General features: G+C 37.9%; 1 protein-coding gene across 1 annotated transcript; it reads right to left on the minus strand.

Annotated features, from left to right (window-relative positions):
- Positions 1 to 274: 274 nt before the first annotated feature.
- Positions 275 to 9,596, minus strand: LOC102708042 (outer envelope protein 64, chloroplastic). Its single transcript, XM_006650411.3, has 13 exons — positions 9,208 to 9,596; positions 6,729 to 6,881; positions 6,409 to 6,533; positions 5,781 to 5,906; positions 5,471 to 5,653; positions 5,220 to 5,364; positions 4,524 to 4,683; positions 2,785 to 2,919; positions 1,962 to 2,162; positions 1,424 to 1,551; positions 1,257 to 1,308; positions 852 to 921; positions 275 to 689 (listed from the first exon to the last, which is right to left on the minus strand). The coding sequence occupies exons 1-13, from the start codon at positions 9,411 to 9,413 to the stop codon at positions 607 to 609; spliced, it is 1,767 nt and encodes a 588-aa protein (XP_006650474.1). The 5' UTR covers positions 9,414 to 9,596; the 3' UTR covers positions 275 to 606.
- Between the last annotated feature and the right edge of the window lie 6,634 nt (positions 9,597 to 16,230).

A 16,230-nucleotide genomic window follows, 5' to 3' on the forward strand; every position in this document is an offset into this window, starting at 1 on the left:
GGCACACATCACTGACGCAGACATCTTCAAACACAGGAAGTTCCAGTGATAGCAACTGGCGAACAACCAAAACCGAAAGAAAACTCGGAAAGGTTCGGCTGAAAATATACTAGTTTAGCCAGCTAAGCAATTGGGCGTCAGCACATGGCTGCCTAACAGCCTCCCTCCGCGAGTGACCTCACGAGGGGCAGCCATTCCAGTACGAGCCCTGAAAGCTTTCAGTTCAGAGTAGCAAAGATGTGCACAACACACAGATGAGCTTGGCAAAAAGGTGTTTCAAGAAATAATCGCCAAAACCGATATTATTATACATGGAAGTGGGCCAAGAACACCAGTAGATAATATTTGAATGCATTGTTCGCTATTATACCAAGTCCCAAAAATCTGTTTCTTGATTCCACCTTTTCAAAACTTTGGGGGTAACAACTAATGGACAACACAGGCGATAGACAGCTCTATCGCCAGTAGCAACGATGGTCTAGTACCTTACGAACTTAGCATGTGCAGCAGCATCGACCAGCGGCACTCAGGTACCTTCTATTTCACCCCCCAGACATGCAGAGCTTGAGTATCTTTATGAAGAAAAAAATCCCAACAGCGCAGTATTTACGGAAATAGCTTCTTTAACCTATTGATGGCAACACCAGCTGTCTTGTTCATGGGTTCTAGGACAAGGGCGTGGCTGAAATCTGCAAAATGTTGTAAAATGTACACCACAATAAGATCTTGTTGTATAAAACAGTGGACACAGTTATACTGATGTCAAGTGCAATCTGTTAATGATTAATACAGTAAAATACTTATGCCAGGTTATTATTAGGTATGAAAAGGAAGAAAGAGGTAAGACGAACCATCAACAGCCTCCTTATAGTAACCCAGCATCTCCCTTGCAGTGCCTCTCCGCAAATAAGCTTTCACAATCTAAAAGAATAAAATTATTAATGTGAGAATGTATAACAAGCATTACTTAATCAATTGTGAAAAGGATCACACCTATCAGAATCTCAACTAGATGTAAAAGTATCTACTAAAAAGCTTATAAAGATTAATTATAAATACAGCCAACTCTTGGGATGGATTCAATGACAAAACCAATTCATCAAAAAGTAGGATACAAAACCTTTCTTGAAAAGAATAGGAAAAATATATTGCAATTCCCCTTTTATTTTATTGTCAATAATAACATCTTAACAGTAGAATAAAATATGTAAATCAGAATGTGTATAAAAGTCAGAATCAAGAAAGTAGATCCTAACCTTCGGATCAATATCGATGGCACTTGTGCAATCTGCCTCAGCTTGGCGGAAACTGAAAGGGGACAAAAAAAGAACCATAAAATATTTGATGCTTGAAAAAAAAAGAAGAGAGAAGCCAGCTGATCAATGTAAACTTTGGGAAAAAAAGAAGCCGGTTAAGATCATACCTAGCTAGCTCTAGAAAGGCAGCAGCTCTGTTGCTGTAGTATGTAGCCACTTTATTATTTAATTTGATTGCTTCAGTATAGCAATTTATTGCCTTCTGCCATTGTTTCTCCTTAAATGCAATGTTACCCTGTCAAGGAACAAGTAGTAGAACGAAAATCCACTAAGGACACAAAAAAGGGAAGATGTGAACCCTAATAGAAATCCATAATGGTGGTGTGGTTTTTGACTTCAACATCAGCACCCGAAAAATCAACTTGAGAATAATTTCGAGCATGACAAATAGGTTTACTGCACTAATAAAAGGATAGGTCCCAGTGAGTGTACACTAACACACGATTTGTATATTACTATCAGACAACCCCTTTTTTTGGCTTTGACATGTCAAAGTATAAGGTGTATTTTTTCTTCAAACAGTAAACTTCCATCTAAATGGCAATCTTTAGGTGCTACAGAAAGAAGTGATTGAATTACTTCGAGCAGAAGTTAGAAAAATGAAAACTATATGCTCCTAATCACCAAAATAAGAAAGGAACTGACTTTCTCTTTAGCAGCTTCAGCAGCTTCTTCACTCATCGCCTGTTTACTCGAGACATTAGACTTTGCTAGGACATCAACCTGCTCTTGGATGGTAGCATAAATTGTTTGAATGGTGTCCAATAAAAATCGATCACCACCATGCCTTGCAATCAAAGATACTGAAACAGGACACTTATCATGTGTACCCAGAGGAACCGTCACCTGAAAAAAGTCATCAAAATAGTTAACTAGTTAAGATGCAATAAGGGTTATGTCCTCCCAAACACTTAGTTATATTCATCTCAGGCAAAAGTATAAACAGAGACTTTGCTCCTCCAGGATTAGCAGAAAAATCTCAGCTCACAATCGATCCAATAATTTAGATATAAGCTAGCAATTTTCAACTATCAATGTATTGATATGCTACCATTCTGTGTTATTTATGTGTCTTATCCATGTTAATATTGAGGTAGGTTGAAACAATTTTGGAATTATTTTTGCAAGTCTAGTCACCTCACTGACTATGCTGGAACTTCCCTTGTACTAATTATGAAACTTGCATGCAGAGCTTTAGAAACTATATTGTATTGGTAACATGGAGAGGTGACTAATCACTACTCGAGGCGCTCAGCAGCTACACAGCAATTGCAATTAGAGTTGCCCCAGAACAGCTATAGTATTCGACATTAAGAGGCGTGTGTATTTTGTAGAGTTTATGTTGTCACTTGTTAATTTCCATGAAAACCAAAATGCAGAATGGACTAAAAAGAGATGCAAAGTTAATAGGCACAACATTCATTAGAGGAAAAGAAATAACATGATTTGTATATTATTAACATTGTACCTGGCAACACCCTGACATGCTAGCTAAAGATGTAAGACATGATGTCTGAACATTGTAGTCCAGAGATGAAAGTTCTCTGGCATGTAGTTTTGGGGGGCATCCCAGAACAGTTGGAATGACCAGAATTCCATCATCCTGTGGATTAACAAAAATCATGATATTAAAAGGTAGTAGTACAGTTCCAATTATCACACCACATCCAATGGCACGTCAACAAAACAACACATTAAAAAATTAATTGTGCAATATCACTAAATACGATTGTCACAACACATCCAATGGCATATAAAGATTACTAAACAAGAATTATGGATTACATACAAAAACAGTGTATGAAGACCATCAGTGGATTACATGACACACATACTGATGTAGGCAAACTTTTATTCTATGCTCTCTGTTTCACAAAGACAGTTCTCAAATGTATACTGCAGGCTAAAAGTACAGCGCTAAAAGTAAACCGGCAACTATTTTCATTCCTGCAGAAGCAGCTTTGTAACTGGGCCCTAACATTGTTGTAACACCCTGGCTCCTAAATCCGCATAGCCCACTCTGTACGTTGAGTTGGCTCACGTTCACATAGCACCCCACTTACAATTTCGTACTCGTTTCATGTAAAAAAAGTTAAATCCAGAGGCATTATGCTTAGTGTGAACTAGATATATAAGTCAGCCCAAAACTATCTAATTTTTCCATGTGGAACTAATTCCACCAACCAAACACTTGGGGTCTAACGGGCCTATTTGGCCTAACAGGCCGAACCGGAACAAGAACACACATGGACCGAACCACTACCAATGGGTTGGGGCATTACAGTTGTTAGCTGAGTGCTTAAAAGGAACTCAGTAGTGAGGAAAATAAGAGCAACATGAAACATCAATGGTGAAAAGTTAGAAAAAAAAGATAAATGATATATATTGATTGTCAAACAAATAGGAAAAGTTGGCACGTTATTTGTGCAAGCTCGTTCCAATACATCCAGTTGCAAACAAGAGCAGTAAATAGTTTGAAAATGAAAGAAGTGATCATATTTCCAATACCCAGTAAGGATGTTTCATAAGACACATTGTATTTAGAAGTTTAGAACCAACTTTAGTATGCATGCTGCTGAGTATAAAATCCTACATTTATGAGCTATCAGAGAACAAGCTATTTCATCAAGTGAACTCTGCACACAGAAAATAATATTACCTCCATCCCAAAATAAGTGCTCTCTTCTAGTTCAAACTAGAAGAGAGCACTTGGGACGGAGAGAGTATATCGCGCAGGGTTGCTGATAACTGTAGGTAAGCTAATTTTGTGCAAAACAGAAGGCAAAATAGACTTACTAAGCTCTGTATGAAAATAATACGCATAAAGTCGTTAACTTGCATTTGAGCAGAAATATTTTAAGTATTTAAATTTGTCTGTGTATTCAATTGATTTTATATTTTCTTAGAAAGATTAATTCTAGATTTTGTCCACTTTTTTGAACACAACAAATAAATTTCAAGGAAAGGCATTTTTATAAAACCTATAAAAAAGCATTAGGTATGCTTTCCATGTATCATTTAGAGGCCTAATAAATATGTCAACATTTTTAAATAACATTTATCCAATCAAACAAGCAAAACTATCAGTGATGACCAAATAAGTGTGTTAAAGAGATCAGCCAGAAGATCAAACAAGTATATCCTCATATTGTAGGTACTACTGAAATCTCGCTAAATTCCAGTACATTCCAGTTCAAATTTACCAACCTTAAGAAGAGCACTGAGAGCTGCACGTACTTCCTTCCTCGCATCTTGACTACTATTGATAGTCGACTCAAGATCATCAGACAAATTACCAACTATGGAAGCATCAACAGCAGGCTTAACTGAGTTTATCCACTCCATATGTTGATCTTTGAATTCATGTCTGGATTGAATAACAAAATAATAGTATTAAGCTTTACCACGACAAGTTAAATAGAATATGCCAAATAGAGCAGACACAAGAAAAATACTGGTTTAATTAAATAGAATATGACAAGTACAACAGATACAAGAAAAATACCAGTTTAATTGAAAAAAACAAGTGATGATTATATAAACAATAGAGTTTGTCTAGGACGTCTTCTAAAATTTCTAAACCCAAGCAAGCCAAAGACCACATAACAGCATAAAATGTGTTCTTCGTTTGCAAATACCAGAGCTTGCAGTAGCCAAGGGAAAAAAAAATACAGCTATTACAATCATAAATTGTCATGATTTGAAAATAGATTCATAGGAAAATAGATGACCTTATGAAAAAATGTAGTTCAACTAACATCATTGTTTCAAAAATTTGTGAACGTCTACTGCCACATGCATTACTAAACAGGCTAGAACTCACAGAGGAAATTTAATACCATGCTTCATATGAAACTGCTAGTTACTTATTTAATGACATGATCATTTAAGGCAGGAACATACTTGTGAAGAAACTGCATGGCCCTAGAAAGTGCTAGCAATGAAGAAAACTTTGAGTCACCATGCTTCTGACCATTTGAATAGTTCCTCAGGCAGGGTATTCTTGAAGCCAAATGATTTTCAAGATTAACATGGCCCAGGACTTGTCCTAATGCAGTATACAGGGGGAAAAGAATCAACAATAGGAATTGCTACCAGCAAAAACCAAGGGAATTTTGGAATAAGAATGGCAAGTGTAAAGAGGAGATACATACTCCCAAAGACCTTTTCCACAGATTTCGTGATAACCTGAGTCAATCTTCTTGCAGGCACCTTTGACATTTCAAAGCAATCATCTGCTATGTAAAAAAGTCTGGGTTGTCGAATATCAGCATAAGGTAGCCTCAAAAGGAGATGGCCAACACGACGCAATACACTTGGATCCCTTGCAAACCAACCTATAGGCAGTTAATTAAAATAGTGGGACATGATGAGTTTAGATGTTTGAAGTAATGGTTTATTCTGGAAGAGATTGCAAATCAATACATTTTTCGAAGTGTAGAAGAAATATATTTTCAAGGGTACCTATGGCATCCAGGCTAGGAGCGACAGGAATAACACCACTGTTGGGGACAACAGCATGTGAAGGCCGGAAAGCCAAGACACCACAATAACTACCTGGTATCCTTACTCCTCCAATGGCATCAACCCCTGCAGCATCACATTCAGCACATTATTTGTCTATTGAAGTCTGTCTGACCCAGGCACACAGGACCTTATGGTTCCAAAACTGTCATGCAGATTCTACAGCCATCACTGTTTTCCGGTCCTTGATTTCACTGGTTTCCAGACTTATAAGAATACACCCTCTTTGAATGATGCAATGTAAAGGAAGGCAATCACATAACAGTTACTTTTTTTTTCTTGAGATGCACATAACATCAACCAGGAACATGCATTGAAAAATTAATACTTTGATCGGTCATAATTGTTGATCCTGAAATCAGGATACTCACTACCAGAGTAAGTTCTGCACCAACAACTGAGTGAAGTAATTCAAATATACAGGAAATTGAGATTCATCTAAGCTCCAATACTAAAACGATGAGGAGCAAGTGGCATTAAGCAGTATAGAAACTTATGATGTTGCTTAAATAAGGACAGGATGTTGCATAAATAAATCGCTACAACGGATTAAAAAAGGTCAGCTCACCTAAGGCAAAATCTACCATGCCAGCAGCAACAGCAACAGCTGACCCACTTGAGCATCCTCCAGGTACTCGATCTGGAGCAGCAGGATTTGTTGGTATGCCAAAATGTTTATTCTCACCATGGATACTGCCCAAGTAATGTGCATTGTGCAATAAGTAAGCATGCATTAAATAAGTGAAATATGGAAAAGTAATCTTAGAGGATGTAAGAACATTTTTGCTTTTGTAGTGCTTCATAAAATGAAATAGAACCGCAGAAAAGAAGTTTAGTGAATTAATGTCATTTTTCATAACCCATATGCAGAAAGGAAAATGATTTTACCTAAATGCCATCTCGTCAATGACAGTCTTCCCAACACACATTGCACCACCATCTACAAGAGATGAAACAACTAGAGATGTTTGTGTTTCTGCATCATGTGTCTTTGCCCATTCTAAGCTGCCAAAACTTGTTATATAACCACTTACGTGGAATCTGCAAATAATCAAAACAAGGTGATATTTGAGCTCAAGGATCAATACAATGAAGAACGTCAACACCAAATTGATATACTGGCTTGCCACTTCACAGTGCCAGGAACAAGTTGGACATCAAAAAGAAAAGGGAACGACATTTTATGGCCAGCAGCATGCAAATTTAAGAAAAATGCAGTTCAATATTTCTAGCAGTAAAAGAATTGTTATGCAGACATAAACAGGGCATTTGTTTTAGATAAATGCATACACAATATAACTGTTAAGGATAATATGTCCATTTGGATAAACTAACCTAACAGTTGTGCTTGATCAATAGTTGGGTTGCAGGAAATAGTATTTTCTCCGTGAAACGTAATATGCCCACAAGGCCACAACACAGTTATCAGGAAGCTCAGTTTGGCATCTATTAGCAAATGTCTAATGAATTAGAAGGATATCAGAGATGTGAAGTAGCAGCATTTTGATCCAGAGCAAGTACCTTATAAGTTTAGTTGTTAGAATATGTGCTGAACCATGAAAAACACACCTTAAGTAGGTTAAAAACTAAGGAAATGTCTGGCTTTGAGTTGAGCCAGACAAGAGCATGCCCATTAAAGTTTAAAAATACGATATTAAATGGTATTATCAGAACAACCTAATTAATTACTACCTACGTCTCAAAATGTTTCTATTGTTGTAGTTCACTACAACGAGAGTATTTTGAGACGGAGGTGGTATAGTTTCTACAAATTTGCACCAGAACTTCATGACTGTTTTGTCATTCGAGTATATCCTTTTCATATAGGTCCACCATACATCCCTCCTTAACCCTTTTGCTAGATTTTTACAAGATCTACATATCAGAAACAGAATTGCAACTCTCCAACAGGTCCAGATTCAGACAGCAACTCAAATTTGGCTAAAACAAATAACCTTGTAATATGCGCCCTTCGTCTCAAAATAAAGCTACTTCTAGGATTCAATTTTGCCTCAAAATACAGCTACTTCTCCACCTCATCTCAACCAATCACAACCTTCTCATATTTAATTTCTTCACCTACTTTCCCATTTCAACCAATCGCGACCATTTCTCACTTCAACCGTAATCAGTCCAAAAAAAGGAATGAGTCTCTATATTTTGAGACAGATGGAGAAATAAAGATAAATGGTGAAGTTCAATTTTTTTTTGTTTTCTTTGAAATATTTTCACAATAAAAATAGCTATTTCAGATACTACCCTTTTGTACAAAACCTACTACTTAGGGTAGATTGCCATTCCATGTACCAGCATATAGAATTTTACACAAAACACGGCAATGTACTAATTCTATCTAGTTGAAAGTAGGTTAAGCACAAATTAAACAAGGTGCTGTGTAAGAAAACAATATGATTATGTGTTTCCCCTTCTTATTTACATACTATTATAGGAAATGCACATCATCATGTAAATACTAGCATAGAGCATCTTGTTTCAGATTTGTAGGACCACGTAACCTCTAAGCGCAACAGTATCTATTCATAAATATGTGAATACTTCAGATGGATGGTTTGAAAATCTCCCAATAATAGTTCAAAATACTTTGCAAGAAAGAAAAAATATTCCTAGTATTATTTGAATACCAGCAATCAGCGCCTTGGAGTAAATTATAGTCCACATGCTAACAAAATTGTGACATTCCCTTAACCTCAATCTCAGCTTCAAAGCTAAATTCTAGGAAACAGCCCTTTGGAATGCAAAACCTAAAGTGGTAAATTTCATGAATAAAAGGTATCAATATCTAATTATGATTCATCCATGTAACTTTAGATGCATGCATGGTACATGGCCAACCACAGAATACCGAGCCTCACCTTCCCTACTAAATTCACCTCATCCCGAACAATGGTACGCTTAATGAGCCATCTAATCTAACAGTATGGTAGATCATTAAGTAATCAAATAAACATTACATGGAATTGTTACCCAGTGTCAGCCAATAATATTTGGCAAGTGATGCACGAATATATCTCATGTAAGGTGTTATAATGAATTGTAAGACCATCTCCACGCTGCACGTTTTGGGTCAAAACAGGGTGATGCAAACACGCCTGACTACAAATTACTCCCACTTTGAAAGCTTGCCATATAGGCAAAACAAAAGCACGATATAATTCAGCAAATCCAATGTGCCAACCTCACCGATACCAACATGCATCGCTGAACACCAACGACAGATAGTATGATCAAAGCGATCAAATTACCACTCAAGCGGTGCTAGCACGCTCCAACCAATCCAATCAGGGCCTACGGCTCAAAACCACACAAACACACGGGCGAGCGATGCAGGAAGAGCGCGAGAGCTTACGCGTCGGCGATGGCGAAGCAGAGCCCCGTGAGGGGGTGTCGCGCCTGGGGCGGCGGCGGCTGCGGCGGGGGGAGCAGCTCGAGGCGGGTGATAAACGCGCCGCTGTCGGGCCGTGCGGGCCGCCGCAGCCGCTTCGCCGCCAATAGGACCCCGGCGATGCCGAGGCCGAGCAGCACCCACAGGTTGGTCGCCGTGGAGGACGCCATGGGGGTTTGGGTTAGGGGAGAGAGAGGGCCCTCTCGCCTCTGCCCCGCGCGTGGGCGAGTGGGTGTCCGAGGGTTAGGGTTTCGCGCCCGGGATTGCGCGGGGAGGGCGGCGGACGGCGAGGCGTGGAGGCGGAGGCGGAGGCGGTGGCGGAGGCGGCGGCGTGGCGGATGGATTGGATAATACCGGGGGGTTTGCTGCTGGCTTCGAGGACCTAAATACGTAGGTGTAAAAGAAGGTGGGGCAAATTAAAGGGAACTAACTTTATCAAATTTATCAAGCGAAATTTGTCTCGATCTTTTTTTGCAGGGCAAACATAATTTGTCAGTTGGTACAAGCTGAAAACTTAACGATACTGTATAGTTTTTTTTCTATAGCTTACACGTGTTGCAAGTAATATCGTAAAAACCTTGCCCTGGCCCATACACGAAATCATGCCTTTTGACAACCTTTTTCTCCTATGGCGATGGGTTTTCGTCAAAGGAGAAATAAGAGATGATTAAAGTTTAATTGAAAAAACAAATGATGATTAAACAAAACGAACTCTACGTAACCTTTCAGGACAAGAAAACCGCTAGAGAGAATGAGCAATGATTCGGGGCGAGTTTAATTCAACAAATCGTTGAGCAATCTACTCGAGCAATCTACTCGTTTTTCATTAGCATGTTTTCCAAGCTAATAGATATATTTTTTTAAATAAAAGTTACTTTAAAAATACAAACAAACTTATTTTTTCTGTCTAAAATAATTAAAATTTAATTAATCATACACTAAAAACTTACCTCGTGAAATTGTCACATATAGGATGATATTCCACGCTCTAAAATTTCACAACACCATGAAGCGAAATTGTGGTCTTATTGTGACAAATGTAACAATAATATCTCATAAAATTAAAAAAATCCACTAAAGCATTTCCAAAAGTTAAAAAAGAAAAATATAATATAAAAGTAAATTGCACAGTAGGCCATCTTTTATTACCTAAGTTTCCTATTGGGCTACCGTTAAACCTATATTTTTAATTTTGACCGGATAAATTTTGTGTTGTTATAGTTTGAACTATTCTAAACAACTTTTCTAGCCATGTAATTTCTATGTCAACAAATATATCATATGCACCTCGTGTTTTGACGCTGTTGATCTGTAATGAAAATATTGAAAAAATTGTTTAGTGTTTCGAATCATAACAATTGCTTATTTACCTAGTCCAAACTAAAAACAAGATTGATTTAAGAGTAATCTAAAGTGAAACTGAGGAAATAAAATATGGTATAAAGTGCAATTCACTCATAATTTAATGAACTATGCTTTGAGTGAATTTAGACCAAATTTAGCGATCGAGTCCTTCTGAGCCAAATCGATGGTGGTCTAGGCACCACGGCTAAAACCGTTCTTGGACCACAACAGTTTTTACTGTTTTATAAAAGATAATTTTGAGAAATACCATCATAGGAGATACAAGTTACAAAATACTAGTGTACGTGAGAATAACACATATGATGGCATTCTATAACTCCAAGATTTTTACAACGACACCAAGCAAATTTCTCCTAAGTAAAGTCTAGAAAATCTTTCATCCAATACACATCTATCTTCTAGCCTAAAGTAGCTGGCAATCATCTAAAAGGAGCAATTTATAGTAAGAACTTTCAGAAAAGATTTGTCCCAAGGTGAATTAAGGAGTACCATCCTTTGCAGTAAAGTCATGTGATTTTATCATTGATACACAGAACCACGGTAAACTTGGATCCATATATCTTTGGGGGTGAAAAAAAATGCTCAAACATTTTGTACCGAGTAATTTTATCATCCTTAAAGAGGTACCATAAGATACCACTATTTTCTATAAAAAATTTGGTATTTTCTAGTATCTAAGATACTAAGGGGTACCAAATTTTATATAGAAAACAATGATACTTTCTGATACCTTCTTATGATGGAAAAAATGCTTTTTGTGTTCGCTTTGACCCACAATCCCACGGTCATAATGAGTTGACATGAACTAGCATTTTTATCTCGTGAGTTAAGCTAGCTTGCTCCCAAGCAACTCGTGAAGTTCGATAGTAAGATTATCACATCATTATATGCTCGATGTTTTTTAGTTAGTACTTACCCATTTAATTGTATCCAAACTACGGTCGTGTTTTTATTTGGTTTAGTAATCGACGCGTAAAACGTAGCAGCGAATTATAGGAACTTAAAAAACAACTGATATGATTTTTAAATGAACTTTCCTATATAATTTCTTTTGCAAAAACACATAGCAGTTTAGGAAACGTGCGTGCGAAAAACTAAGGGAATTTGGGTTAGTTAATGCCTAGTGGGTTCTTTATTATTATTTGTTTGTTACTGTGTTAATAGATGATAAAATGGTAAATTTAAAAGTATAAAGCTGATATAAACGAGGCACAGTTTGCTCCTAAGATATGGTTTCGCTAAAATACAATATTTAAGTTGGGCTTCAATAAAATAACACTCTTAACTTGGGCAAGCAGCAATTATACCATTTTGCTTCATTTTTTCATTTTGCTCTTTCTTTTTGTCCTTGTCAGCAATTTAGAGACGAAAATACCCCTGGCTACAATTTTTACCATCCGGCCAGCTCTTTCTCTTTCTTCTCTGTTTCTTCTACCATCCAGTGTCGGTTGTATCTCTTTCTCTGTTTTTCTCTCAGGTTGGCTCTCCTCCACGTTAGTTGTAGCTCTCACGTTGGATCTCTCTCTTTCTCTGTTACACAAAGGGATGTGTATGCATGAATGTTTATCCAGAGCATCAATTGCAGGGGCTCCAGCAATTACACCGACGAGCACGGGCTGGAATGGACGGGCCGCGGGTGACGAGGCGTACGTGGTGGGAGGCGTCGGCATGGCGGGCAGCATCTCATGGCAGCAGCAGCCGTACTCGAGGGTGCGGTATTTCCCAGTGGATGGGCGCATGTGGCCGACAGGGAGGCACGCGGTGACCTGACGGAGTGGACGGGCTCGGAGGGGAGGCAGGGAACCACGGCGCCGGCGCGTGGGGGGCCTGCGGGCAGCCGCGGAGGCGACGGTGCTGTCGCGCGGATGGGCGGTGGGGAGGCGCTGGCCCGACCGGAGGGGAGGCACACAACGGGGAGGCGGGGAGCTACAGTGCCGGCGTGCGGCGGGTAGCTGCAGGCGGCGCGGAGACGGCACGCGGCGGGCCGACGGGGAGGAAAGGAGCCAGCGCGCGGCCGTCCGGAGGGGATGCGCACTGCGGACCGCGGGGAGAGGCTCGGGGGGCGCCAAGGAGAGGACGCCGAGGAGGTGAGCGCCGGCGGCCTGAACACTAGCCTCTCTCCAAATAAACAAGAAGAAACAAAGAAGAAAGAGAGAGAGCCGGCCGGATTGCAAAAGGTGTAGCCAGGGGTATTTTCGTCCCTAAATTGCTGACAAGGACAAAAAGAAAGAGCAAAATGAAAAAAATGAAGCAAAATGGTATAATTGCTGCTTGCTCAAGTTAATAGTGTTATTTTATTGAAGCCCAACTTAAGTGTGGTATTTCAGTGAAACCACGTCTTTGCAGTGATAGATATACAATTTTCTCCATGTGTGGTGAGCCAAGCCAGACTTTTAGTCTGTTAATGTCGAAAAAGTTGAGCTGATCTGACTCGTTACCTCTAAATGTAGAGAAATATAATCAAGTAAAGCGGAAATAGGACGAACGAGAAATAAATGGCAAGAACGGTACCTCTTCTAGAGCGTTAATGGTAACGTTGCATCTTTTGAAGTTGAGAAAGAAAATCATGTTTGATCGTCACATTTAGGAAATCAAACTGCACGTAATACAGATTTGTTATCTAATTGTTGTTTCCTCACGCTTGTTTTGAATTCTAAAAGCATCTATACGTATGTATCTGGAACTTAGACATAGAAGAAAGGGGTAATTCGTTTGTACAAAAGTGAGAAGTGAACTTAGAGCATCTATAATGTACTTAAAAAATATCATTATACAATAAATGCTCTTATATGAGTTAGTTTTATACATTATGGAGGCGATCATTATAATATTAATAACTAAAGTAGTATAAAGTCATATGGGTTGCCTATGAGTGTAAATGCTCTCACATTTTTTTTGGAATCACCTTATTTTTTACTCTATCCATAAATATCATGAGGTTTGACACAACTAATGTTATCTATAGTGAGTCTCATTTATATAGATTACATGGTCTTTGTATATTGTTCATGCCCTTAGCTCAACGGATAGGTCTCTTAGTGAAGGAACTAGTTCCCCAAATTTAAATCCTATATTTGACATGATACTCGCATTTGTCAATCTCAAGATGTTACTGATACACGGTATACTTAGGCTGCGTTCAGTTCGCAAAAAAATTTAGAAAAAAGGTCACGTCGACGCGTACGATCACGTATTTGAAGTATTACACGCAGTCTAATTACAAAATAAATTTCAGATTCCGCTTGAAAACTGCGAGACGGATCTTTTGAGTCTAATTAATCCATCATTAGCACATGTTGGTTACGTTAGTAATTATGGCTAATCATGTACTAACTAGGCTCAAAAGATTCATCTCACGATTTTCTCCATAACTATAACTATGTAATTAGTTTTAATATTCATGTATATTTAATATTTTATTTAGGTGTTTAAAGATTTGATGTGACGTGGTTAGGAAAAGGTTTTGGAAAAAGCCTTATATGGGTGGCATTTGTATGTTTGGATTAGGTGTAGGTACGGACTTCAGTAAATCCGTTCTGCTTTTTTCACTGTTACACGAAAACACAAACTGCACGACAGTAAGGCTGTGTTTATCCTAAAAATTTTTGGAGATGTCACGTCAATATGTACGGTCACATATTTTAAATATTAAACGTAGTCTAATTGTAAAATAAATTTTAGATTCCGCCTATAAACCATAGGACGAATCTTTTAAGTCTAATTAATCTATCATTAGCACATGCTGGTTACTGTAGTACTTATGACTAATCATATACTAATTAGGCTTAAAAGATTCGTCTCACGATTTTCCCCATAACTGTATAATTACTTTTTAATGTTCATGTATATTTAATGATTTATTTAGGTGTCCAAAGATTTAATGTGATGTTTTTAACTAAATAGGCCTTAAGTTGTGGGATGTCACTTCGCCATAAGTTATTTGGCAAGAAAATATATATGCCTATGATGAGTGGGCTAACTATTTTTAAAGGGATTGTCTAGTTTTTAGTTCAGCTAACTGAAAATTGATATGATTATGACACGAATTTTGTTCTACAAGCATGACTGAAAAGGGAAAGTTGGGCACAAACTGCCCCTAGTGCACTCGCGTGTGTAACGGTGGCCATTTGTTAGGCCATCCTTAATGTAAATTTTATAGACACGATTATTTAGAGTGACATGTCATCTATAAAATTTAAACTAGAATAAAACACTCCCTCTCGCAATGCATAGTTTTATCTATTATTGTTTTTTAATTACATACAAGACACAAGTTATCCAGGTAACAGTTTCATCTCCATGAAACTCATTTCATCTCTCACTTTATTAATACATTGCCACATCATAAAAAACATCTACATGACACCATATTTATCGTTTATGAAACTCCCATTAAGATTGGGCTTATAATTATATGATGACTTTGTGAGGATAGGAAGAGATTAAAGTAGAACTCCGTAGTATATGACTGTGGCCATAGATTTAGCATTGTTTGAGATCAGGCTAAAACATTCTGATTATGTATTTTTGACATTTGTTGTATACATTCCAAATGTTAATATGACATAACTCTGGCAGCCAAGCTATTGGTGCCCTCAGCAAGGCGCTGTCGTCGCGGCCTCCTCCTCCCGCAAGGGCCGTTGCCTCCGCTGTCCAATCCGTGTGCATCCGAGAGGGGCGCCGCCTTGTTCGGTGATGTGGCCTGTGGGGGAAAAACAAGCTGGACACGAGGTTCAGGAAAATGGTGGTTGGGACGGTAAATAGTATTGTATAGAAATGTTAGTATCTGCTTAATACCCCTTGTTGTTGTATACTAATATCATTTTCTCGCTTATGTTTCTAATTACTGCCTAAAATTTTAATTTATAATCTTAAATTTATAATAGATTATAAGTCTTTTTCATCGTAATTTATTTTTTAGTATTAGCTTTTTAATTACTAAGGACACATGCATACCATTTTATTCATTGTCAGGACAGACGAGATGAATCGACGTCCTCTAACGCTAGCAGGCGCTGGAGTAGGCATTAGCGGTTACTGAAAAAAGGGCTAGCAGACACTGAGCAAGCGACACTGACCGATTGTGCGGACCGGCCACGAGCCGAGTCGGACCCGCAAAAATTATTTTTCATTTATAAATATGTTGTTTGATTTTTTTTCTAAATAAACCAATACTATATTTTAGTAGGGCCCACCTAGAACCCATGGTATGACCTATTTATGTCATACACACTGCTGATCTCTTAGCAGGTCTCTTTAGGCTAACATTTACGTCGGTGAGATATCATTGTCCATATCTTTTTGCTTCTATTTATCCTTATAAACTAAAATTTAAACTTTTAACTTTAAATTTAAATTTGATTTAGAGGTTTTTCTAAAGATTATTTTACAGCGTTGCTTTTATATCACTAAGAATTTATATATAAGTTTTATTTATAAATTATTTTTTATTTGTAAATATGTTGATCGAAAAGCCAAACAATCATCCTGTGTTTATTCCTAAAATGTAAATGGAAAAAAATCATAACATCGAAAATAATACTAGGACAACTTTTCGTACAAAAGTTGTGTCATGATGCACTAGCCTAGTAGCCTAGCGTCACTATTTTGGTAATCTTCTAG

This window comes from Oryza brachyantha, chromosome 3 (genome assembly GCF_000231095.2).
Source record: "Oryza brachyantha chromosome 3, ObraRS2, whole genome shotgun sequence".
NCBI classification, from domain to species: Eukaryota; Viridiplantae; Streptophyta; class Magnoliopsida; order Poales; family Poaceae; genus Oryza; species Oryza brachyantha.

Bases quoted from the DNA above. Each gene is read 5' to 3' on its own strand.
- LOC102708042 (XM_006650411.3), bottom strand. From the start codon at position 9,413: ATGGCGTCCTCCACGGCGACCAACCTGTGGGTGCTGCTCGGCCTCGGC. The intron at 5,365-5,470 runs GTATGTATCTCC...ATACTGCATTAG, and splicing joins TGTGGAAAAGGTCTTTGGGA to GACAAGTCCTGGGCCATGTT. The intron at 1,552-1,961 runs GTCAGTTCCTTT...GTTCCTTGACAG, and splicing joins CTGAAGCTGCTAAAGAGAAA to GGTAACATTGCATTTAAGGA.